General features: G+C 54.8%; 1 protein-coding gene across 1 annotated transcript in view; it reads left to right on the forward strand.

The window, feature by feature from the left end:
• Nucleotides 1–25,135, forward strand: part of UBE2O (ubiquitin conjugating enzyme E2 O) — a 57,198-nt gene that overhangs the window by 23,309 nt on the left and 8,754 nt on the right. The window contains exons 2-9 of the mRNA XM_047081330.1: nucleotides 19,806–19,865; nucleotides 19,969–20,079; nucleotides 22,145–22,242; nucleotides 22,556–22,619; nucleotides 23,296–23,439; nucleotides 23,874–23,983; nucleotides 24,124–24,274; nucleotides 24,518–24,990. Of these exons, the coding sequence (XP_046937286.1) occupies nucleotides 19,806–19,865; nucleotides 19,969–20,079; nucleotides 22,145–22,242; nucleotides 22,556–22,619; nucleotides 23,296–23,439; nucleotides 23,874–23,983; nucleotides 24,124–24,274; nucleotides 24,518–24,990 (1,211 nt within the window). The remainder of the gene's footprint in view (nucleotides 1–19,805; nucleotides 19,866–19,968; nucleotides 20,080–22,144; nucleotides 22,243–22,555; nucleotides 22,620–23,295; nucleotides 23,440–23,873; nucleotides 23,984–24,123; nucleotides 24,275–24,517; nucleotides 24,991–25,135) is intronic.

Below are 25,135 nucleotides of genomic sequence, written 5' to 3' on the forward strand. Positions count from 1 at the left end.
TGGGTGGCTCAGCAGTTAAGCATCTGACTCTTGATTTTGGCTCAGGTCATGATCTCAAGGTTTGTGGGATCAAGCCCTTCTTCAGCTTGGGATTCTCTCTCTCCCTCTGTGTGTGTGTGTGTGTGTGTGTGTGTGTGTGTGTGTCCCACTCAAAATAAACAAACGTGAAAAAAAAAAAAGAAACCCTCAAAACATAGTGAATGTCTTCTCAGAAATAAGAGCCAATGTTTTGTTGATGAAATAAAACAGAATGGTATAAAACTCAGAACAGGGGCGCCTGGGTGGCGCAGTCGGTTAAGCCTCCGACTTCAGCCAGGTCACGATCTCGCGGTCCGTGAATTCGAGCCCCGCGTCGGGCTCTGGGCTGATGGCTCAGAGCCTGGAGCCTGTTTCCGATTCTGTGTCTCCCTCTCTCTCTGCCCCTCCCCCATTCATGCTCTGTCTCTCTCTGTCCCAAAAATAAACGTTGAAAAAAAATTAAAAAAAAAAAACAACTCAGAACAATAAAGAGTTCTTGGTGTTAAAAACGTATCGGGATAGGGGCGCCTGGGTGGCGCAGTCGGTTAAGCGTCCGACTTCAGACAGGTCACGATCTCGCGGTCCGTGAGTTCGAGCCCCGCGTCAGGCTCTGGGCTGATGGCTCAGAGCCTGGAGCCTGTTTCCGATTCTGTGTCTCCCTCTCTCTCTGCCCCTCCCCCGTTCATGCTCTGTCTCTCTCTGTCCCAAAAATAAATAAACGTTGAAAAAAAAAAAAATTAAAAAAAAAAAACAAAAAAAAACGTATCGGGATAGAAAAGAGTTGACAAAGACTCCCAGGAAATAGAGTGAAAACACCTAGGAGATCTATAAAGAAAAGAAAAATTAAGGACACAAACGTATCAGAGACATCAGAACTGTTTCCAGAATTGATGATCACAAAGTTCGAGGATGGTGAATGGAAAAGGTTCTGACCGGCACATTGTGTAATTCCGGAACACTGGTGATGAAGCTTCCAAAGAGAGAAAAGAGGTTCCATGCAAAAGATTGGGAATGAAGATACCTCCAGTTTTGCAACCTTCAATCTTGTGGGGAGCCAGCAGGCAGTGGAGTGAATTTCCAGTCTAACACGGTAGATTGAGCTAATGTAGAACCACTCCTACTCAATCACTTAGAAAATGCCGTATAGAATATAATGAAGATTTTAAATATGTAACTAAGTTTATAAGAAAGAAAGGGGATCACAAGAAACCAAAATCAAGAAGGAATTTAAAACTAGAGCCGAGAAGGCCTACTGATACTGTGGCATCTTTAGGGGGTGTTGATTGGACCTTAAAACAGGCCCTCACAATAATAGAAGTTTGGATTTCGATGATCATGTGCAGAGTTGAAATAGAGATCCCTTCAAAGGGCTCTTCCCTGCTAAAAGGAATAAAAGGAATTCGAGAAGATCTCCATTGTGGGGCTAGAGAAATGGCTGGGAAGTTTTATCACTGCACCACACTCTGAGATGCTGGGGGAGGTCTCTTATAAGCAGTTGAAACATCCACGTTTGATTTCTGTATTGGTAATAGCCTCCTATTTTAGGAATCCCCACGCCAGCACCAGGCTGGTGATGCCCTCAGAGCCCCTTGAGGAAGAAAAGCAGAACTTGGATTGAATGACCCTTCCACAAGGCTGGCCTCCTAGAACCCTGACATCTCCACCAAAATGATGAGCTCACGCCAGGGGTTTACTGATAAACATGCAGAAACGATAAGAATCAGCTGTCAGAACAAACAGGATTTCCAGCGTTTTAAAATTCCAGGTAATAGGAGAGATTATAATATAAATGTCTGAAGGGATTGAAGGGCTAAAGAACTAAAGGAAAGAGAAGAAATCAAAGGAAAGCCTAGGACAGTACCTTTAAACGGGCTTTGTTTTAAAAGAACCCAAAAAACCTCCAGAATGAAAATTCTAATTGAATGTAAAACCCAGTGGAAGTGCTAAATAGCCAAGTGGATACACCCCCAGGGAGAATTACGTGAACTGGAAAACAGATCTCGAAGAAGTTGAGTAGGGATTCGGTGCCGAGAGTGAGACGGGATGGAAGGGAGAGAAGTAACACCAGGGGCATGGACGGGAGTGCCCAGCCTGTGTCTGATGGGAGCTCCCAAAGGGAAAAAGCTTGAGGGGAAAAAAAAAATCCCGATTACTCCCAGGGTTCACCGTGTAAGTCAGCAGGGGTCCAGGTAGTCACATGGAGGCCAGACCACAATGGAAGAGACTCTTCAGGGTGCTAGGGAAAATAGGTTGCTACCTTCGTTTTCAGTAACCACCTCATTACTACTCAGTAGTGAGAACAAAATAAAGGCATTTTCACAGCACAGAAACACTGAATTTATTCACCGACAGACCTTCTCCATACTCCGGGGAGAAGGAAACTAAGCCCAGGAGAAAGGAGACAGACAACAAGGAACGGCGTGCCAGGACATGGGGAACACAAAACAGTGAGCATTACTAATTTGAGGAGAGCTTAAAGGGAAAATCCCGACAAACAGCGGAAATGAGAGCGAGGGGACGATTGTAATGAACGCGTTCTAAGGCCTTTGACCCGTTTGGGAAGGGTAGGAGGGCCTTGCTGTGATTCAGCCTGAGTCCAGTAGACAAACCAGCGTGTTAAGTAAGGGTAACCGTCAAATAGAAATAGGCCTGAAAGCTTTCCAACCAATAGAGAGAAAATACTCAGTTATTAAAAACTAGGTCATTCTCCTAGAAAAAAGGAGAGCAAAGAAAAAGCCTGGAAGATAGAAGGCCCTAAAGGTGATAGAAAGAAATCCGCACGATCACAGTGAATATAAACAGAGCGAACGTGCCGGTTATGACAGGTGGGAGACAGTAGAGCAAAGCCCTCGACGTTCTGTGGGAATCCCACATCCCCCATCCCACATCCAGGTGACCCAGCGGGGTAATTCTGTTCAGGTGTGCAAGGACTGGAAAAATAACATGCTTCCCTTGAACCCTTTCTCCGGAAGCTGACGGAAGGTGTGCTTCACCAAAACGAGGGAGTTTTCTGGGATCCGGGAAACAAGAGCTCCCTTGTTGCCCTGCGGCAAAGGGAAGTCCACGTAGGAGAGGCAGGGTGGAACGGCGGTCTCCAACAGACACAAAACCTAGAAAACACCTGATGAATTATTCGAGCAGGTTGGGAAAAGTTATGGATAGGTTTTTGACGCACAGGTTGTACGTGTTCGCGGAGTGCCCCTTGGTTCGGCTCTAAGCTCTGTTTGCTCCGTTACAACACGATCGAGTTGTTTCAGTCAAAGGGTAGAGCTGTTGGAAAGATGGGCTCGAGGGACGGGTTGTCAGGGGGAGGGGAGAAACAGTAGGTAACGTCTGCTGTTAACAGATTAGGAATTAGTGATGCAAGCATATGGTTTCTACATGTGGCTGAATATTCTAATCTCTAAGAAAGTAGAAAGTGGTTGCCTCTGGGGAGCACTATTGAGACAGTACAACTGGGCGCTGTTTTATGTTTTATGCCTCTGGTACTCTGTTGTTGGTGTTGTTAAGGATTTACTGGTTTAAACCAACACTGTTCAGTGGAAAGGCCATCTAAGTCACATAGGTAATTTCAGGTGGTTTTTAGTGGCCACATAAAAAAAAAGCAAAAGGGAGCAGATGAATTTAATGTTGTATTCAAGCCAGTGTAGATCCAGGATATCATTTCAGCATATGCAACAGAGGTGACAAGAGTAATGATTTGCATTCTTCACGCTGCGTCGTCGCCACCTCGTCTGTGCTGCGGCACGTCTCCTCTCTGACTTGGTCATGTTTCAGATGCTCAGTGGCCGAATGTGGCCAGTGGCTTCCCTGTTGGACAGTTTAGGTCTGACCCAGGAACATCGGAGAAGCCCATTCTGGAGGGGAGTTACCTGACCCTGGTTTCTTCCTTTTGCCCAACCATCCCTACTTTATTTGTTTGTTTGTTTGAAGTTTATCTTGAGAGAGAGAGAGTGTGTGTGTGAGCCAGAGCACACGAGTGGAGGAGGGCCAGAGAGAGAGAGAGAGAGAGAGAGAGAGAGAGAGAGAGAGGGAGGGAGAATCCTAAGCGAGCTTGGCACTGTCAGTGCAAAGCCCAATGCGGGGCTCGAACTCACACTGTGAGATCATGACGCTTAACTGACCGAGCCGCCCAGCCATCCCAGCCATCCCTACTCCAAGTTCTCCACAGACATTTGGAGTTGCTGAGTGTTTTCATGGAAGTTCCAGACTCGAAGACAGAAGCGATCCCGGGCTTCTCGTTTCTGTCCTAGAGTGTGTTTCCCTCTTTCCTCGCAGATCCTGTTTCTAGCGCCGCTCTGAATCTTCTCCAAATTCTCTACACCCTGTGGGTGTAATAATCAAAACTGGGTTTAAAATACTGTTGAAAGGCTGGCGGACTGAGAACCGAGTGGTAAGGCGGCCTCACCCTTCCAGGCGGTGCTTCTTTTCATGTGGTTCTTGGCCTGTTCGGCACGAGTGCTGCTTGTTCAGATCGCGGTTACCTGTGAAGTGGTTCCTTTTGTGCGGACACCCATCAGAACTGTCGCACTGGACCCGTGGGCTGCTGGTGTTGGCGGTTGGGAGCTGAGCCACTAGGCTTATGACCACAGGTAGCATGCCCTTCGGCACCACCCTCCACCAAGAGGAGGCAGGGCAGATGTCACAGGAAATGGACTCTGGGCTTGAGGTTTGGAAAATCCAGCCTCCTCAAGGTAGTGGCGTTTCCGAACAGTATGCAGTACCTCCAGTATGCAGATGGCTTCGTAGACGCCATGCTGCAGACTGCCCCAGTGGGTTCCCTCTCAGGCCCGAATGTTCACATCTTCCTCCACCCTGTGGATTCCTGGCACTGTGGTGGGGATGCGGTGGTGAGCGGTGCCTGCCCTCGTGGGGGGCAGTCACGTCGAATGGGGCAAACGGTAACGGGTGCAGGGGATGGCAGGTGCTGTGGAGAAAAAGTGGGAGTATGTAGAGAATGAGGAGGGATGAGTCCAGATGGGGCGGTCAAAGGCCTTTCTGAGGAGGTGACATCTGAGCAAAGACCTGAGTGCGGCCATCTGGACAAACCAAAGCCGTGATTGTTCGTGTGGCCGCTCATGCTTTCCCCCAGCCCCGCACGCGTCAGCACGTCATTGCTTATGGAACTACCTGTGTTCCGCACCCTTCTTGGCTCTGCCCCGGCTGAGTCTGTCTCGTTTCCCCATGTTTCATTAGCATCAGACACAGCATCTGGCATCCTGTATGTAGGTGTTTAGTTGGTTGCATCAGTGGATGGATGGTTTGTCGGTCTGTAGTCGATCAGGGGAGAGGCATATCATAAATGTCAAAGGAAGCGACCGGTCAGGAGCCCAGACTTCTCTACAGGGCAGGCTCTGTCCCTGTCCAGCCCTTGATAGAGGAGAGACAGGACTGGAGCTGCAGCCTGACAAAAGTGGGTTAACGTGAGACACCTCCATCATACCTCTCCCCGTGTACTTCATTCCACAGTTTCTGTACGTCGTCTACTGTGTCGGGACAGTTCAGATTGCATGAGTGAAGTAAACTTGGAAAAGGTTGGGAGAGCATGGGCAGGGGGCACGGGGAGGAAATCGTTCTTGATTACTTACTGTTTGCCACACGTGTCCTGGTGCTTCCCAGGGCTTATTACACACAGAGAGCTCAAAACCATCGCCGCAGGCCTGCCTTTGCCCTCACGTGGCTTGGTTGGCCCTCGCAGGACCATAGCAGAGCCCCTGAGACGTCTTTATCTGTCCCCGCCTTCCCCCACTTAGAATCGGTGGTCCTTGAGAAGGTCTGGGTGCAGCCTACTAGAGGTAGAAGGACTCTTCAGATGCCAGTCCGGTGTCGCCTTCTGGTTCTTCTTCAGACTCCCACTCCAGCAACCTTGGCCGGCTCCCAGGACCCGGGGATTAAGGGAAGACGGCCAGCCCAGAAAGGCTGAGAGGTTTATTCCATAGAAGCTGTAACCCGTACCCCAGCAAGTCTCTGGCCCTTCTCGACACTTGGGTTCGGCCCTGGGGCACTTGTCGTAGCCGTGATTATTCCCATTCCCTGTTAGAGGGCCAGAGGGCATGTTAGAGATCAGTCTGCAGTACCATTAGGTGTTTCCTCCTTACCTCTTTTTTTCCGGTGGGTGCTGGGGAGTCCTTTCCACTTTCCCAGCCATGCCAATTACGATGAACTCTGCCCAGAAACGGGCTGCTAAATATTTGTGTTTCATTTAGTTAGAAATCTTTGCTCAGAGGCAGGGTACCTGCTCCTGTCCTGACCTAATTCTAGTGACGTGGGGAGCTGGGGAAAGGAAGCCACCATGGCCATCGTGTTGGCGCCGCAGTGGCGAGGCCATGTCTGCTGACTCGCAGCGGCGGGATCCGCCTGTCTGTTGGGCTCTCTGTGGCCATAGCATCGGCAGTGTGGACCAGCCAATTTGGAAGGCAGTCTGCAGTTTGGGACCATCTGGCCGTCAGGGCCATCACTGAATGATGCAGGACCCCGGCTTGCTTCCCATCCCAGGGTCTTGTGTGTCTCCTCCTTGGCTCGCTGTGCCTTTACCAAGCCCCCGCTTCCCTGGGGGGCGGGGGAATGTTTGCAACACCCACCTCAGTTTGTCTTGGAAGGATGTCATTTTAGAATTGAGGGAAGCAGAGAACCGTCCGTGTTTGGCATAGTCATTCCGGGAAGGACCGTGAAGCCTGCCCGCCCCTCTGGGATGGGTTCAGCTTACCTGCTGTGGGGTGGCTCACCAGGGAGAGGTCGGAGGCGGGGCAGTCTGTACGGTCTTCGCAGCTCTGTGCGCACAGGTGTGATAAAAACCAAAACTCCGTAGGAAGATCAGCCACCCTGAGCCCCACACACTCCACCCCTACTTCAATGAAATCCTGGCCCCTCGGCAAAGAATCTGCCTTGGATCGGGGCCCTGGTGTGTTATTTTTACTGCCTTTTCCTACCATATTTGCATTTTTAAAAATAGCAGTGCTGAGTGGATCCCTTTCAGTCTGAGTCTGCCACGGAAGGTAGGATGCATTTTGCAGAGAGTGGCTATTGATCAGCAGCTGATTCTCAGTGTTTGGGAGCGTGGCCCGAAGGAGACGCAGGTGTTGTGGGTGGAGGTGAGGCTGGATGTCACAAGCCACTGTGGAAATGAGGTGTCAGCTCTTTGCTGAGTGAAGATTATGTCATCTTGGAGATGATGTCATGTTTCTGCGGGCTCACGGGAGGGAAGGTGAAGAAAGGGAGCGGGAGCGTCTGTAAAGATGAAGTCCTGGTGGCCATCTTGGATGATTTGGGCCAGACAGTGACACACCCTTCAGACCGGGGTAGTTCTGTCTCAGATTTGGAGCACTTACCTGTGGGCAGAGCCACATTTCATTTACTGGCTCACACCCGTCCTGAAACCCAGCTCTGAAAATCAGGCTTTCGTGGTCACAGCGCGGGCCTAGGAGCTGCCTTTCTGCCTGGAAGTCTTTAAGGTGGCGAAACCGTGTCCCCCAGGTGTCTGAGGATGGCAGAATCTGCTCTTTGCCACCTCGGTAGCAGCTGGCCTGAGTCAGGTCCCTTGACTCTGGTCAATAGAGGTTTCACACTAAAAGCAGTCGCAGGGCCTCAGGCTTTGTTGTTGGCGTCAGTCTGGTAACTGGCCTAGATCAGGTTCCGGACCACCCGAAAAGAGGTCACAGTTGGGGCCACATCACTTGGACGACCTGGTGCGCGTGTATCTCGTCAGAGGCTGAACCACGAGTGTATCAGGGAAAACTGAGGCAAAGCGGCGGTAATCAGTTGGGTCTCACCGTGTTTGTTATTTTAGTCACCTTGTTTTTGTACCTTGATCTCCAGGTTTATGTCTTTAAAATATTTTTAAAAGTTATTTTTTATTTCTTAAAGTTTATCTCGTTGGAGAGAGAGAGCACGCTTGCAAGAGAGGGGCAGAGAGAGAATCCCGAGCAGGTTCCACGCTCGGTGCAGAGCTGGACGTGGGTCGCCGTCTCACGACCGTGAGATCGCAACCAGAGCCAACTTCAAGAGTCGGATGCTTAACCGACTGAGCCGCCAAGGCGCCCTGAAATATTTTTATTTATTTTTTTTCTTTTTTTTTTAATTTTATTTTATTTTTAACGTTTATTTATCTTTGAGACAGAGAGAGACAGAGCATGAACGGGGAGGGTCACAGAATCCGAAGCAGGCTCCAGGCTCCGAGCTGTCAGCACAGAGCCTGACGCGGGGCTTGAACTCACAGACGGTGAGATCATGACCTGAGCCGAAGTCGGACGCTCAACCGACTGAGCCACCCAGGCGCCCCTGAAATATTTTTAAATTAAAAACAAATGTCCGTAAGTAGTTGGGGTTCTATTTTGTTTTAGAAGAAAGGGAAACTTACTGACTGGGTCAGAACTGTTTTCACCAGGCTGTTTGTCTCTGGCTTCACCCAGAGACTCAGTAAGTTTGGGGTAAAAGCTAAATAAAGAACCTGTTTTGTTTTATTTTCAAGTTTATTTATTACTAATTTTGAGAGAAAGAGAGTGTGCACCCACGCGGAGGAGGGGCAGAGGGAAGGGGAGAGTCCCAAGGAGGCTCCATACTGTCAGCACAGAGCCCGATGCGGGTGTCAAACCCATAAACCATGAGATCATGACCTGAGCCAAACCAAGAGTCAGATCCTCAACCAACCGAGCCCCCACCCCCCCAGGCACCCCAGGCAGGCATCCGTTTTTTGTTTTTGTGTTTTTTTTTTAACGTTTATTTATTTTTGAGATAGAGACAGCACGAACGGGGGAGGGTCAGAGAGAGAGGGAGACACAGAATCTGAAACAGGCTCCAGGCTCTGAGTGGTCAGCACAGAGCTCGACACGGGGCTCGAACTCACGGACCATGAGATTATGACCTGAGCCGAAGTCGGACGCTTCACCGAGCCACCCAGGCGCCCCCAGGCATCCGTTTTAAAAGAGCGCGAGGATTCTAATGGGTAGCCGCCTTAGAACCTAGTCCTCCTCCCAAGAGCCCTACTGAGGCTGCCTCCGTCTTTCCTCACAATCTTTCGCGATTTTGGCACTTGCCAAATTAAATATCTAGACTTCCTCTGCTCCGTTTTTATGGGGCCATTTGTCGGCTTCCACCTGTGGCCCTTCAAAGACCAACACGGTAGCGTGTGGTCAGCCAAAACACCACCTCGCAGCTGCCGATTGTAAGGCCCGGTGTCTAAAAGCGGGTGCAAGTCAGTTTTGCCCTCTTGCTCTCAGGAAATGCGTTCCCCTCAGGTTTGTGATACTATGAATTCTGGCTGAGAGGCCCTTTGCGCGAAGAGCCCAGAAGGGCCCAGGAGAAGGGGAGAAGCTCCGTGCCTGATTGTACAGAAAAGATCACTGGACGGCTGAGGTTCTGTGTCTCGTGTGCTGGTGTCTGTTCACTAGTCACCCTTCACCCTTCCCTGACACCGCAGGGGCACCCTGGAGCAGCCTGGGGTGGAGACGCTGTTCTGGTCCTGGGATGGGGCGGCTCTGTGACTGTCCCTGCACGTTTCCTGTCCGACAGGGGGAGAAGACCTTCTCCCTGAGGCGGCGGTGGGGGTTGAAGGAGGTCTGTGAGGCACCTAGACGTACCTCCTCCCCCTCCCCCCTGAGCACCCCTCACCCAGGGCTGAGATGATCTGTTTGCTGGACCCCCTCGGTCCAGGCAGTGCTGTTACCTCCTGCGCCCCGGAGCCTGGGTAGCAGTATCGGCCAGTGTTACTGTAGCTTCGGACCCAGCTGAGAGCGCTCTGTCCCACACTCTCTGATTTACTCCTGCTCGGATCCCCTGTGGGTGAGTGTGTCCACACTCATTAAAAGGAGGGGAGAATTTTGACCCTCTGAATGGGAACATGGTTATTTGTATACTATAAGATTTCTTGTGGGTTTTCTTGAAATAGCTCCCCTGTTGTACCTAAAATCCCTTCAGTTTGCAAAAGGCTTTTTCCTAGTGATATCTAAATCCAGATGTGCCCTTACGCTAATTGTTGCATCTTGTTTCAGTCTTTGTAAACATTACCTCGCGCGCGCGCGTGTGTGTGTGTGTGTGTGTGTGTGTGTGTGTGTGTGTGCGCTTTCTCCAGCGGCTCTGTAAGTACCTCAGAGGAGGCGCCTGCTGCAGGCTGGGCCCGGGTGCTCCTGGCGTGGGGCTTTCTTAGACCGGGCAGACCAGGGACATCTTTCTGTTTAGCCTGCCTACTTGAGAGGTCTGTAGGGATGCACGCTCCCAACAGACTGCCCCTCTGCAGTGACAGCGGCGGGCAGGTGCTAGAAACCTGCCCCTGCCCCCCCCCCCCCCCCCCCCCCCCCGCCGATGTTATAGGGAATGAGCTCAAGCTGGAAGAGCCCGAAGCTTGCCCGGCCCAGGGCTGTTGTTCCAGATGAGGCGGCTAACACCCGGGGAGGTGAGAGGACGTCCCCAGTGCAGCACCAGCCTCTGCCGGGCCTGGTGGTTGTGCGGTAGGGAGACGGGCCACCTCGATGCGACAGCGCGATTGCAGGGATTCTTACCCCAGTCTCAGCGACTCTGCCATTTCGTCTGCAAGTATCTTAAGTCCCAGCCCAATGAGCTATGTCATCCTACCGCAAGTTGCCATGGGCGAGTGCTGGGCACTCAGGGATTTTGAGACTTAACGATCAGACCCAGAGGTAACCTCAGCCCCTAGTGTGCCAGCCGCAGGGCCATCTGGTGCCCAAGTGGCACGCAGTACCCCAGGATATAGGGTACTCATCTGCGGGGAGGTAGTAACCTCAGGTGTTTGGGAAACAAGCAGAGGTCGGTTGTGGGTCCAGGGAGGGTATGTTTCTTCCACGTGGGGTCCCTTACGGTTGGAGAGTGGGCCTGGCCCACCCCACTGGACCCGGAGACAGTCCCTTTGAGCTATTTCTTCTCCTCCCTTGCCGCCTTTAAAGTGCTAGTTAGAATAGCCAGGTTTGGGGGTAGTTTTTTCAGAATGCGTATTCTCAGAATACCCTCCTGGGGCTTTGGACTGAGCAGTGCACCTGGGACAGGGCTGTCCCTCCCTCTATCCTGATACCCTCTCTGTCGAGACCCTCTGTTACGTGAAGACGGCGTACCGTGCGCACGGGTCACCCGGAGAGCAGAGACGTTGTTCACATGTGGACTTCCAGGCGGCAGAGCTGGGGTGGGACCTGGGAGTCTGCATTTCAGTAAGCTCTGGGAAGATGGCGGGGCTGCCGTCAGGGGCCACACCGTGTCAGCACGGTTCTCGTTGGCCAGCGCCACGCCCGAGGGCTGCGCCGTAGGTCACGCTTGCCAGATGAGGAAGGGCAAGTTTGCAAAACCGGCTCTGGAGTGCTCTTGCCAGGGCGGTCTTGGGCAGCTCACCTGCCTCTCCAAGCCCCCCGGACTCCGGTAATGGTGGTGCCCCTTGTAGAGGCTGTGAGGTCTGCAAGGGGCAGAGCGTGTGGCACTCCTCCCTACACTGTGCAAGCTCAGTAAAGGTCTGTCGTTCCCTGAGCCGACCTGACATCAGGTGGTGGAGGTCTGGAAGGCAGTGATGAGGCCATGAGCCCTCTCTGCGCCTGGACGGTTGGCCTGCTGCGTGCTTACCCCCAGGGATGCCCAGCAGCCCTAGGACAGCAGCCTGGCCCCAAGAACAGAAGAAGAAGTCATGTTTACTGTTTACTTTTCTACCTTTTAGTCGTGCTCCTTGAGGAGGGAGGTTTCCTCCTAAAGCTTCCTGTTTGTACCCTCCCTTCAATTTAAATCCAGGAGTCATGGGCAGTTTTGTTCTATGACCATGCGGCCTCTTGCCACCGAATGCACGCACCGCACCCCAAACATCACGGCATCTGTAGAGACCCAGCCCTGCTGCCCAGGCTCTAGCTGGCCTGCCGCGGGCGCAGCTCCCCAGTCCTGCCCCCTCACTTCGCCGGCAGTTGGACTCGGTCCCCTTGCTCTGCCCCCTGGGGCAGGCTGTGCCTCCCAGGCCATTCCAGCAAGCTGGCAAGCTGCAGCTGCACTTTCCAGGCAGTGATGCAGTCATGCCGCATTGCCCAGCCCAGATTGCGGTGTCTGGGGTGTGGGATCAAAGAGGGAGCTCCCTGGGGACAGTGCTGCCCCCGGGGGCTGAGAGCACAGAGGCCTGGCCAGTTTTCATCTGATGCAGAGGAGGTGGTGGACATCCCTTGCCTGTATCTCTGATGGTTAGTTCCTGTGCAGCCTGGCCCTTCCCACCTTCCCCCACCAACCATCCAGAAACAGGAGTTTTTCTTCTCCCTACCCAGCTAAGCAGTGTATGTGTATTGTGTATAAATGTTTGCACGTATTTTCATTTTTTCTCCCCATCTAAATGTATGTGCATATTCCTACAGATTTTTATTCTTGTCTCATTCTGAATCTATAGAAAACACTAAAAAATTATGGAATTAATTGACCTCAGTCTTTGGCTTTAGCAGAACTTCCGATGAATGATTTCCACGATTAATAGGATTTTCTGGTTAGGGGCACTGACCTTTGTCTTTTCTTCCATACTGCCCAGACATTTCCAGCTGTTCTCTCCTCCCCATGCATGGGAGGCCCTCTGGCCATTTGTGTTTTGCCGGTAAAACCTTCTGTCCTCAGGTGGGCAGCTTGCTGATTGCTGGGTTGTCCGGGGCTGGCCACATGATGGTCACCTGCTCCGAGAAAGGCCTTACCCCGGCATATGCTAGAATCCCTGACCAGTCACATCCCCAGACCCAGTGTGAACGGGGAATTCGGGCTCACGTGCCATTTCCTCTCACTTCCGGTTTTCCGGTTCTGAAAGCCACCATACTGACGTTTGTAAGTAATGTCACAGAGTTCGAGGTTCCCCACCCCCACAGTGTCTACGTGTGAACATACAGATCTGGGGTTTTTTGTTTGTTTGCTTGTTTTTGGCTCCAGACCAGCTTCTGATGAGCTGTTTCTCTCTCCTGGATGCAACTGGCCAAAACCATAGCCAGAGAGAGCCAGTAGAGCCGGGCACAGGCACCGGGCAGATAGGTAGGCAGGGTGGGGGCTCTCAAGCTTCTTGAAAACGACCCACTGTAGAATATTAAGTTTTACATCATGATTTCAAAGTTTATTTATTTTGAGAGAGAGCTTGAGCAGGGGGAGAGGCAGAGAGAGGAAATCCTAAGCAGGCTCTGCTCTGTCAGCTCAGAGCCCACCTTGGGGCTCGAACTCACGAACTGTGAGATCATGACCTGAGCCAAACCAACAGTTGGACGCTCAACCAGCTGAGCTGCCCAGGTGCCCCTAAATTGATTTCCTGACTAATGGGTCACAGCCCACAGTTTGGAAAACACTGCTCTAGAGGGCATTCCATTCATTCTGGGATTTCCAAAACTTTTCTAGAAGTCCTCACTGCAGGACAAACTTCCCAGTCTGGCATAATTAGCTTCTCTGGCCACCCAGTTGCAGTTACCTCGGGGAGGGGAAAGGGTTAAGGCCACTGGACCATCCCCCTCCCCACCCATCTCTGTGCCAGGTGCTCGTAAATTCTTTAAAGATAGTGTTCGCTCCTTGTACATTTGGATGTTCTCTCCAGCCCTGAATCTACAGGAAGCTCTAAAGAAATTAAATGACCTCCACCCTAGGTGTCAGCAAAGTTCCTGGTGAATGATTTCCTCTGTTCTCACCTCCCCGGACGGAAGCCGGCGGAGCACGTGTGTGTGCACTCACCAGCATGCCCCCTCTACTGCTGGGTTTCCCCCCCCCCACCCCCCCCACCCAGTGCGGTGTGGTACTTGCAGTGGACCCGGCCCACAGGCAGTGTGGCTAGGCCCTTCAGGCTCGGGGACAGCATCAGAAGTGTCTGTGACACTGAAGGGGTGGGGGTCTGCTTAGGAGGCCCTGGGGTCCTCGTCACAAGTGGAAGCCCCTGTTGACCTGTTTCGTCCTTCTCCAGTACGGCTTGGACTCAGCCTCGGCTCAGGCTGTATGGGGTTGTTACCCCCTTGGGAAGTAATAAGCCTTTAGAAATTTCCAGTGCTCGTCTGACCTCATATTCCTTTCAGGACTCCGTTCTTTGAGTCCTGGCCTAGGTAAACAGCCTAATTCCTACGTGCGTCTGCTGGGCCACGCTGCCCTCCACCTCCCCTCACCGGGCAAAGCAGCAGCGTAGCTCAGAAGATTCTGGTTTCCTTGCTGAGCACCGTGAGGCCCCTGAGCGGTCTCCCCGGGGTCTCGGGCCTGGCTCAGTCGAGGGGAGTGTAGTAAAACCTCACTCTGAATACAAACCGAAGCTGGGCCCGCTGCCGGCTGTCCCTAGTTTTCCACTTGCTCACCAGGGCACCACCGTTAGGGGCTGGCAGACAGCTTGTCCTTGTGATCTGAGACTTTATTAGGCGCCCGTGGGTGCTTGGCACGATGCCGTACCTTTTGGGTTTGAAGCTCTTTCTGGTTGTAAGTTGAGAGTCTGGTGGTGAGAATGTCACTCCCCCCCAGCAAAGACCAGGTTGGTTTTTCTCGGGTGGTACTTAAGGAGATCTACCCACTTCGCTTGTGTTGTGGCCCTCGCCAGAGTCTGACAGGAGATGGCGGTGGCTGGTGGGCGGATTCCAGCCCTGACACAGATGCTCAGGTACCTTTAAGGCCCCTCCTTTGCCTTTTGTTGGGGACTTTCTGCCGCTTCCCCTCTCACACTGGGGGCCCCTGTGCTCGGGCTCCTGACGAGGAACAAAGCCACCTTTTTTCCCCAGAGCAAGTGCTTGGCCTCCACTGAGCAGGCCAGCCCTTATGGCCACCCAGTCCTACAGATGTGACGTTCGGTCTGCTTGAAAGCAGCTTCTTGCATTTTCAACCTGTTGATCAGCCTCAGTTTGCCTTTTTCTACTCTTGAAACAGTTTGATATCGTGAATTTGGGTTCCTCCAGGTCAATAAAGAGCAATGTTATGAGTGAGGGTCTAGCCCAAGGATTGCAGGACCAGCTCGTGTTTCTGTCGTGTTGTCAGTGGTGGGCCCCGAGACCCCAGCTCAGAAGCAGTGTGCACCTCGGGTGGGGGCCGGGGAGAGGAGAGTAGTCCTCCTGGTCAGAGCAGAGCTCCGTGGAGCTCAAATGGAGGTGATGGAAGTGCCTAGCCTCCCTGCCGTGTTGCCTTTTCCGTGTGATCTGTGTTGCTTCCCAACTATGGGCTCTGCCTTCTTTCTTAAAAAAAAAAAAATTTTTTTTTTAATGTTTTTACTTATTTTTGAGACAGAGAGAGCATGAGCAGGGGAGGAGCAGAGAGAGAGGGAGACACAGAATCCGAAGCAGGCTCCAGGCTGTCAGCACAGAGCCCGACTCGGGGCTCGAACTCACAGACCGTGAGATCATGACCTGAGCCGAAGTCGGACACTTAACCGGCTGAGTCACCCAGGCGCCCCAGTGAGCTCTGCCTTCTGATGAGACTGTATGGAGGGCCATCCTTTCCCCCAGTGCTCTTGTCTCCCTCCTGCCACCATTCTGGGGGCAGCCTCAGGGCTTCTCAGCCTCAATGCAGCTGATGCTTTGGGCTAGCGCATTCTTTGTCATGGCATCAGGGATAATAGGGTGGGGGGCTGTCCTGTGCTTCCTTGGACGTTTAGCAGCATCGCTCCCCACTGTGTACCAGAAACCCCTTTTCCCAGTGGTGACAGTGAAATGAAAAGTGCCTCCAGACACTCCAAATGTTCTCTGGGGAGCAAAGTCGCCCCCAGTTGAGAACCACTTGGCTAACTGGTCTCCCTACCCCTCTTTACAGCCGGTAGCCAGAGGATTCTTTTGACGTTACTGTCATGCACACGCTCTGCTCCGAGCCCCGAGCCCCGCACTGGATGGAATCTCAGGCCCTTCCTGCGGGTCTTTCTCCAAGGCCTGAATGAGCCAGCCTCAGCTGCTTACTGCCCTCCTTGCTGGTCATAGAACACGCAGGCCCACAGGGTCTTTGTGGCCGCCTTTCTTTCTGCTTGGAAAGCTCACCGCCTTCTTGTACTCAGATCTCCGGTCAGATGGCACCTTGGCGTGGCCTTTCCTGACCAGCCTTCAAAAGAACTCACTCATTGGGGCGCCTGGGTGGCTCAGTTGGTTAAGCGTCTAACTGTTGATCTCAGCTCAGGTCTTGATCTCAGGGCCGTGACTTCGAGCCCCACGTTGGGCTCTGCATTGGGCATGAAGCCTACTTTAAAAAGTAAATAAAATAACTCACTCACTCTTGCTTCCTCCCCTTCCTGGTCTCTCACCCCTGCCCCTGAGTTGCCTTTTTTTTTTTCTGTATGGAACTTAGCACCGCCTGACCTGTGTGTGCGCTCACACGCGTGTGTCTCCTCCTTGCGCTAGAACTTAAGCTTTGTGAGAGCCGGCACTTGTCTCCCCAGCGCCTGGCCCACGGCAGGTGCTCAGTCATCATTGTTCAGATGAGTCACCTCCTCTGTGACGCCTGGCTCTCCTCCCGCAGAGCAGCGCCAGCGTCGCTGTTTCCAGAGCAGGCAGGGGGAGCAAACGACGTCCCACAGTCGTGTCCCAAAATCGTCTGAAGTAATGCACGCTCCCTTTAAAAGCCATCCATAGTCCCTTCTCATCCGGAGACAGGTCAGCATTTTGGTGTGGCATCTTTTTTTTCCCCCGTTCAGAAGTCTCTGGCAGCTACACTCTCAAAAAATGTTGATAGTCCCCTCCTCAGAGGTTGTTCAGCAATTTAGAGCCGGTAATGGCAGTTGGGACCTGTCCATCCCCCACCTCAGATCCCACTCCGGTAACGAGCTTTGGGTAACTGCAGTCAGGGTGTACCTACCAGAAAATCACTGGTAGGTTTTGCTTCGCGACTCGTTCAGCTCCAGAGCCCGGCATTTTCCTAGAGCGGGCACAGCGCCCTCTAGTGCTGGCCTCCAGTGCCCGCCGTCTGGGTGCCCGATCTCTGCATCCCCGGCCCAGGAATGAATACAGCGCTGATCTTTCACTGTGATGGACGTTCCAGGAACGTGTTTTACTCGCTTCTCATTTTTGCGGCTCCAGGGAGGGTTGGGCTTTTTGTGCGGTTAAGAGAATGGCCCCTGGAGCCAGATTGAGTTCAAGTCAAGGTCCACCTCCGTGGAGCTGTGTTTTCTTTCTGTCTCCATTTACTTATCTGTAAAATGGGAATGGCCGGAGTAGTGTGCTTCAGAGCTCCGTGGAGGACCTCACAGGTTACAACACACAAAGCACCGAGGAAGCTGCTTGTCGCCCTTGGGCGGTGCCGTGGGCAGAGGGCTCCAGAGCTCCCGAGCCCCCGGGAGCACTGAGGTGCCTCCCAGAGTGGGGCTATGGAGAGCCTTCGCGATGCAGGTAGCACGTGATGGGAGTGGGGCGAGGAAAGGAGAGCGTTTGGAAGGACCTGTGCAGTGGAGAGACGCCTAGGAGGGGGAGGACTGGCTTGTGTGGACACAGGCGGTGCCCCGTGTGGGTGGGACGTAGGGAGCTGGGGAGGAAGGTTGTGAAAGATCAGCGAGAGCCTTGCAGGTTGATCTAAGCCCTTCCAGATGCCCTTCTCTCACCGTCTGGAATTCCCAAGGGAAGGCTATGTAGCCAGACCCGTGGCCGCCACACCCCTTTCTTCTCCCTGCCGTTCCCACTCCGCTCCCCTCCCCGCATTGTCAGGGCTTTGGAGAAATGTCACTCCTTGTCACAGAGGGTTAGAAGGGCCTGAGGACCAGGCCTCCGGGTGGGGAGGTCAGCATAGCCATATCCAGAGGACGGTGTTTGCTCCCCAGCTCCCCTCTCCCAAGAACACTGAACTGCTGCCCTGCCGCCTTCCGCACGGGCTCACAAAGGCAGGTTGGAGGAAACCCGCCTCTGGCCTTGCAGTGACACCAGCCTTCACCCACGTGCTGTTCCCGCGCTGGCCTCGGAACGGTCGCCTCGGTCCCACCTACCCACCCACCCTCAGGAGCAGCGTCCCTCGGGCCAGGGTGCCGCGAGGCCGGGCGGCGTGCCATCACAGACTACACTGATTCAGGAGCTGGGCCTGTGCCCGTCCCTTCCCTGCAGCTCTGTCGGGCCCGACACAGACCCCTCGGTGGGGACGTGATCTGCAGACTCAACTTGGGGCTCTCCTCAGGGATCCCCGGGCAGATAAGGTGGCCTGTGCCCACGGCCGTGGCTCACACCAAGGGTAGCACCCCTGTGTCCCACACAGCACGGCCCCTCTCCCATTGGATTTCCTGGCACTGTAACTTTGGTTTCTATGGCAACTTGGGAAGACCTGCAATTGTGGCTTTTGAAGTCTAAAATGGGAGCAGAGGTTTGAGATAGGGTGGGACAGCACTGAAAATACCGTGACCCAGACCAGAGCTCTGGGCACAGAGGGTTACAGGATAAGAAGTTCTTTGAGTTAGAAAAGTGGCACCATCGTCACGGCAGACCCTGAGCAGAGCTCCTTGTGGCCCCTCACAGCCTCCTGGGGTCTTTGAGCAGAGAGAAGAAGAGCCTGACCTCAGAGGGCCTTCAGCCTGTGCCCTGGGAGACAGCAGATCTGGCATTAGCTGAGCACTTACTGTGTGCCCGGTGCCCTGTGATCGTCTGTGCTTTCATTGCCTTTGTAATCCCCTCCACCACTCCCAGACGGCTGCTCTCACGTGTGGACATAAGTGACTTTCCTGAGGTTTCAGAGCTGGCACGTGTAAGTGTCTGGCTCAGGGACCCCTGATTTTAACCCCCGGGCTTACTCTTAGCTGGATCATGGGCTTGTATTCCCAGGTAGGAGAATCTCCATCGCTTGTCAATAATGGGGCCTGTCGCTTCCTCCTTTACTTTTTTGTAAATCACATCATCCTACTGATAGCAGGGTTTGTGTCAGCCATCATTGCCAAAATTTCGGTGACCTTGAGCCGGTGTCTCAGTTCTCCTTCCGTGGAGTTCACCTTTCCCTGCCCTGGGCCTTGCACTGGGGGAGTGAGCCTGAGGAGTCGTAGGTTGGGTGTTGTTTGAGAGAATAGCTCTCGCACCCCTGTGGTTTGGGGTCTCGGAGGTGCCCGTCCAAAGGAGGTGGGCGGTCAGAGACTCACCCGGTACCGTGACTCAGTGAAGCATTCCCGAGGGGCGTCCCCAGGTTGGGCGAGCCAGCAGAGAAGACACGTGGGCCCGGTGGACCACTGTCTTGCGGCCGGGCCATTGGAGGGGGGTCCCGTGCCTGGCGGAGGCGGGGGACAGCCCCCGAGGGGCCCTGGCTGTCCGCTCAGAGGAGGCTGTGCCTGGCTGGCTGCGAAGGGATGGGTCCGGTGCTCGCCGAGCAGTTGGCGGGGCTCCAGAGCCGGCCGGCCCGAGGGCTCCCCCGCGGTGCTGTGCTCGGCTCTGCGGAGCAGTAGATAAGGAGCAGACTGCGGCTGGTCGGAAAGGATAGCCCAGATTACAAGGTCGTGTCAGGCGATCGCGGGCGTCAGGGTGACCCACGTGGCCCGGTGTCACGCCGCTCCTCCACCCCCTGTAACGCAGCGCCCAGTGGGGGCGCAGGCAGGCACTCGCAGAAAGTGGGAAAAGGATGTCACTCCTAGCAAGGCGGTCTTGCTGTGTGACGGGCTGTCGAACCTGTAATTTGAAGGAGGCCTTATGTGATCTGTCATTTAGGCACGCTTCTCGGTATGATCGAAACGACCTTCGGTCACCATACTGTTTGCCTTTGGAGCTCCGGGAGGTAGCGCCTGGAGTTCTGTCTGTCAGTCTGGCTGCCGTTAGAGGGTGTGTGGCGCTGGCCCAAGCCGTGCTCGGCACTTAGGGTTTGTGTGCTTGGCTGTCTGTGTGTCACAGCGTAGTCAGAAGTTGGGGGGGAACGCACCCCGTAATGACATCAGAGGCCATTCTGTCACACCGTGTTCTCTTTCTCAGCTGAAGCTAGAGGACCGCTCTGTGGTGCCCCGGGACGTGGTCCGGCACATGCGATCCACCGTGAGTGTTGGCGCGGGGGTTGCCTGGGGAGTGTCTGGGCCGGGTCTGCCCTGGCGGCCGGTGCCGTGCGCCTGCTCGGGCCTGGATGCCTTCTCCTCCCCAGGACAGCCAGTGCGGCACCGTGATCGACGTCAGCATCGACTGTGCCGTCAAGCTCATCGGCACCAACTGCATCATCTACCCTGTCAACAGCAAGGACCTGCAGCACATCTGGGTGAGCGGCCCCGCCCGCCTGCCCGCCTTCGGCGGTCCGGTTGTCCCCACCGCGCCGCACCTTCCGGGCACCTTCCCGGGGCGGGCTTGCCTGAGTGGCGCTCCTTGTGAGGAAGCCGTGCGGACGTGAGGTCGGGACACCTCCCTGTGCCTCCGGCATGCATTGCTGGTGGGGTTTTCCTTCCCTCGCTCCCTTTCTTCTTTAACACTCTGTTTTGAAACAACAAATTTCTTCCTTAGTTTCTTTTTTAAGTGATTTCAAACTTAGGGAAAGCTGTACGTTCCCGTGCTCCCTGCATCACTGGGCTCCTTGGCGGTGAACCTTTCCCTCCGTTGGCCCCATCACCTTCCTCCTCCCTTCCCCGCATTTCCTTCTGTCTCCCCAGTCTTTTCTCTGACACGCTGGAGAGCAAGCTACAGACACAGCGCCCCACGGGCCTGAAGCACTACGGTGCGTACTTCCCCAAACCCGGAACCCGTCTTTCAGTGCCCCCGTTCAGGAAGGTGGCACTAGCACGCATCTGTCCGACCCAGAGACCCCATCCGGCTGTTCCAACGGCCTTTCCCCTCCCATCCGGGACTCCGTTCAGAAGCACACTTTGCATTCGGTTGTCAGCTCTTTGATTCCTCATCTGGAACTGCTCCCCAGTCTTGCTTTGTTGTCCACGCCCTGGTACCTTCCAGTGGCTGACCTGAGCGCGGAGCCGTGTCATCGGCCTCCTGACCAGACTCAGGCCCCGCATCCTTGTCAGGACCGCCCCAGCAACACCCGGAGCTCTTCCTGGCCCGTGACATCCAGCGGCCACAGTAGGGGTGTTCGTCGTGATCCCGGCCGTATTGGTGTCTGCCCAGCCTCTCCACAAGGTCACCATTTACACCACCTTTGCAAGGGATTCTGCTCTGGGGAGAGATGCCTCAGGGTTGCGTCAATAACCTGTTACTTTTGAAACCCTGGTCCACCAGCCCCAGCCTCGGTTAGCACTTCCCACCCGAGCCGGCCAGCTTTGCGGGGAGGTGCTCCGGGGTTGTGTCCATAATTGCTGAGACCCCGATCCACCGGCCTTAGCCTCCGTTAGCAGTTCCCACCTGAGCCGGCTAGCCCTCTAATGCTTGCTGAGTGGTGATTTGATGGCACGGTGGCTTCTCGTCCTTTTTATTAGTTGGCATTCTGTACGGAAGAGCTTCACTTTCAGCCTCGTTCGTTTAATTCTTTTTACGTCGGTACGGACTCCGAGGTCCCCTTCTGTTCGGTTGGTTGCAATCCATTACTGCCAGTATTTTGTTGCTTAAATTATTGCAGATTTGGCCAGTAAGCGCCCCTTCAAGCTGATATCTGTGTCCTTTCGACACTTTCGCATCCTGGGTCTTGTTTTTGGTTTTTGTTTTGTTTTGTTTTAAGCACCTTCTTACTTTCTACCTCTTCTGATCCGGCCCTGGAATCAGCCATTTCTCCCAAGAGCCTTGGTTCCTTTCAGAGGGGAATGGCATTTTAAACAGAAATCTGGCCGTGTGCAGGGTATACGGATCGCCAGCAGGGCCTCTCAGGACCACACCAGGAGATGCCTGTGTGTGTACCTGGAGGCACGTCTGAATTTGTCAGCACCTCTTCTACGGACGCATGAAAATATGTGATTTTGTCTCAATACTTCTAGTTCCGTTTAAGCAGCTCAGGTTCGTTCTTTCCTTTCCGCTTTTCTGTGTGAGTGAAAACCTTTCCCAGCAGGGAGACACTTGCTTTTGCATCGCTTACTTGTCCACGTAACCACCCTCCACCTGCCACCTCCACAGCCCACTCCTGCCCCGGAGCCGTGTCCTCGGAGGCTCCGTGGCCTCTGCGCAACTCTCTCGTTGCCGCCAGGCAGACCCCCCCCCCGCCCCCCGCCACCCCCTCCTCCGACCTGGGAGGGGGAGCCGGGGTGCAGCGTAGAACTCTTTGGGGGGGAGGGCGGGCCGGCTCAGGCAGCGAGCTCCTCGGATCCCTCCTCCTCCGTCTCCGGGCAAAGAGGAGCTGGTGGGCTGCACGCCAGTGCCTCCCGCTGCCTCTCACACCCCGGCCCGGTCCACAGCCCTTCATGTATGGGGACTACATTGCCTATGACTGCTGGCTGGGGAAGGTCTACGACTTAAAGAACCAGATCATCCTGAAGCTGTCCAACGGTGCCAGGTACACAGCTCACCCGTGATACGGGGCCACGCTCTGCAGGGGCCACCCGCGGGCCAGGGAGGGCCGAGGGCGTCTTCTCGTGGGGCCTGCGGTGACACGCGCTGCTGGCTCTGGGGGCCCGCCCCTGGGCTGGTCTCCTGTCGCCCTGGCCTAATTTAGAGCATCTGTTAGGGGTTGGTGCTTTATTTTCGATAATTTTTAATGGTAGTCAGTACTCAGGGGTCGGGGCCTTGTTTGTCTCGGGGGAACCACTTGGACCGGTGTGTCCGTCATTGTGCCTTGGTGGAGACCAAACCCATGTTCGCTGTTGCAGGTGCTCCATGAACACAGAAGATGGCGCCAAGCTCTATGACGTCTGTCCCCACGTCAGCGACTCTGTACGTTTGCTCCACCCAGGCAGGCTTCTCCGGGGGCGGGCTTGGAGGGGACAGAGTCTCATGTTCCTCTGCCCTCTGGGCCGCACAGGAAGAAGGACTTCTTAGCAGAGAGCTGCGAGCTAGCCTGGGCTAAGCAGACGCTGCTTCTAGGCAGAGTGGTTTCCTAGAAAAGGGGTGGGTGCGTACCAAAAGGTCTAGAAGTCTAGACCTGGACAGAAAGTATCAGAACTTCTCTTTGCATTTTGTTAACTGTATGTTTTCTTTAACAAATAGCCACTTTTCAGTGTTAGAGTAGTACACTGTGTTGTTACAGTCGGATATTTTAGAACGAATAGTATATGACTGTTTATAAGTAAGTATGGGAAGGGCACATGATCAGACCAGTGTGGGGACTCCTGCCCTCTAGAGCCCTCGAAGTGTCACCCTTGACCAACAACACTGACCTGGCCTGAGAGCTTGTTGGGATGAGTCAGGTGTACATTCTAATGAGCTCTCTGGGTGATTTATGTGCATTTTAGATGTGATGCATGCTGCTCCGGAGCCCTAGGGGTCTGTCTTAGCTTAGAGGGCTGGGGAGCATGCAGGTGTGAGGTGAGGCAGGCGTAGATGCAGAGAGCACTGTCCCCTGGGCAGGTGCCACTCATAAGGACTTTCTCTCTGGCCCCACATCCTGCAGGGTCTCTTCTTTGATGACTCCTATGGCTTCTACCCGGGCCAGGTGCTCATCGGCCCCGCCAAGATCTTCTCTAGCGCCCAGTGGCTGTCTGGGGTCAAGCCTGTGCTCAGCACCAAGAGCAAGTTCCGTGTGGTGGTGGAAGAGGTAAGGCTGGGGTGGGGCCGGGGCCTCAGCCTCTGCGCCCTGGCGCTGAGCTCTTACCACTCCCTTGCTGTCTGCTCGGAGGACCAAGAGGCCCCTTAGCCCTCTTGATCTGAAAGGGCTTTAAGGATAGAGGGAAGCCAGGGCGTGGTCTTGGGGTAACTGCTAGGCAGGTGTCCCCCAGCCTGACCCAGCAAGGTGGCACAGTGGTGAGTGGTGGACCCGCCGGGCCCTGACAGGGTGGGGATGTGGGGATCCGTGGGGTGAGGCTGTAGTTGTTACAGGTGGGGCCTGCTCTGGGGGTGTCCTACTTGGTGGTAGGCTGTGAAGATCCATCTGGCTTCCTGCTCCGGAGGTCAGGTGGGCTCCGGGCAGCTGCTTAACTGAGAAAGCGGTCAAGCTGCCGACTAAGACCCTGTCCCACCCACCATCCCCAGGTGCAGGTCGTAGAGCTAAAAGTCACGTGGATTACCAAGAGTTTCTGTCCAGGGGGCACGGACAGCGTCAGCCCCCCGCCCTCTGTCATTACCCAGGAAAACCTAGGCAGGTGAGTGGCTCCAGCATGCCCACTCCAGCGACCCCGGTAGCGTGCCCTGCTCGTGTCTCTGGACCAAAGTGAGAGCCGTGGGCGGGGGGGGGGGGGGCCGAGATCACCGTCGGTCCACCCCTCGCTTCTCTCCCTCCCAGGGTGAAGCGTCTCGGATGCTTTGACCATGCTCAGCGGCAGCTTGGGGAGCGCTGTCTGTATGTCTTCCCAGCCAAGGTAGAGCCGGCCAAGATTGCCTGTGAATGTCCAGAAAAACACTGCGCCCAGGGGGAGGGCTCTATGGCCAAGAAGGTACGTCCTTGGGGTCGGGATAGGTGGGCGTTTGAGGAACTGGCCGTGAGCTGTTTCCACAGCCGGGAAGGACGGTCTGTGCTTTAGGCCTTGGGGGGCAGCCCCAGTCACCTTGCAGGCCACCTCGATGTGTATCGCTGCCCCCCTCCCCCCCAAGCTGCCTGGGTGTCCCACATGCCCAGGCCGGGGCCAGGGGCGCCCTGCTGCTCCACAGCCCCCGTGCCTCCTGCTCCGCCCTCACAGGTGAAGCGCCTGTTGAAGAAGCAGGTTGTGAGGATCATGTCCTGCTCCCCGGACACGCAGTGCTCCCGAGACCACTCCATGGAGGACCCGGGAAAGAAAGGAGGGGCCAAAGCCAAGAGCGACACGGGGTCGGTCAGCCCCGAGGAGACGCCCGATGGGGCCGCCAGCCCGGTGGAGATGCAGGACGAGGGCCCAGAGGAGGCCCAGGACGCGGGTGAGCAGCTGCCCCCCTTCCTGCTGAAGGAAGGTGGCGACGACAGGCTGCACTCGGCAGAGCAGGACGCGGACGACGAGGCCGCCGATGACACGGATGACACCAGCTCGGTGACCTCCTCTGCTAGCTCCACCACCTCCTCCCAGAGTGGCAGCGGCACAAGTAGAAAAAAGAGCATCCCCTTGTCTATCAAGAACTTGAAGCGGAAACACAAGCGGAAGAAGAATAAAATCACTCGTGACTTTAAGCCGGGGGACAGGTAAACCCAGAGGCGCCCTCTCCCTCCTGGCTGTCCGTTTGGCTCCCGCACACGCAAGCACAGTCTGCGAGCCCCACGCAGGCTCGGGGGGGCCCAGCTGAGGCCGCGTGGGTGCCTGGCCTTGGCCAGCGTGGAGAGGAGAGCT

This window comes from Lynx rufus, unplaced genomic scaffold (assembly GCF_022079265.1).
Source record: "Lynx rufus isolate CCGP_SWC_20201006 ecotype Redwood Valley unplaced genomic scaffold, mLynRuf1.p SCAF_18, whole genome shotgun sequence".
Classification (NCBI taxonomy): Eukaryota; Metazoa; Chordata; class Mammalia; order Carnivora; family Felidae; genus Lynx; species Lynx rufus.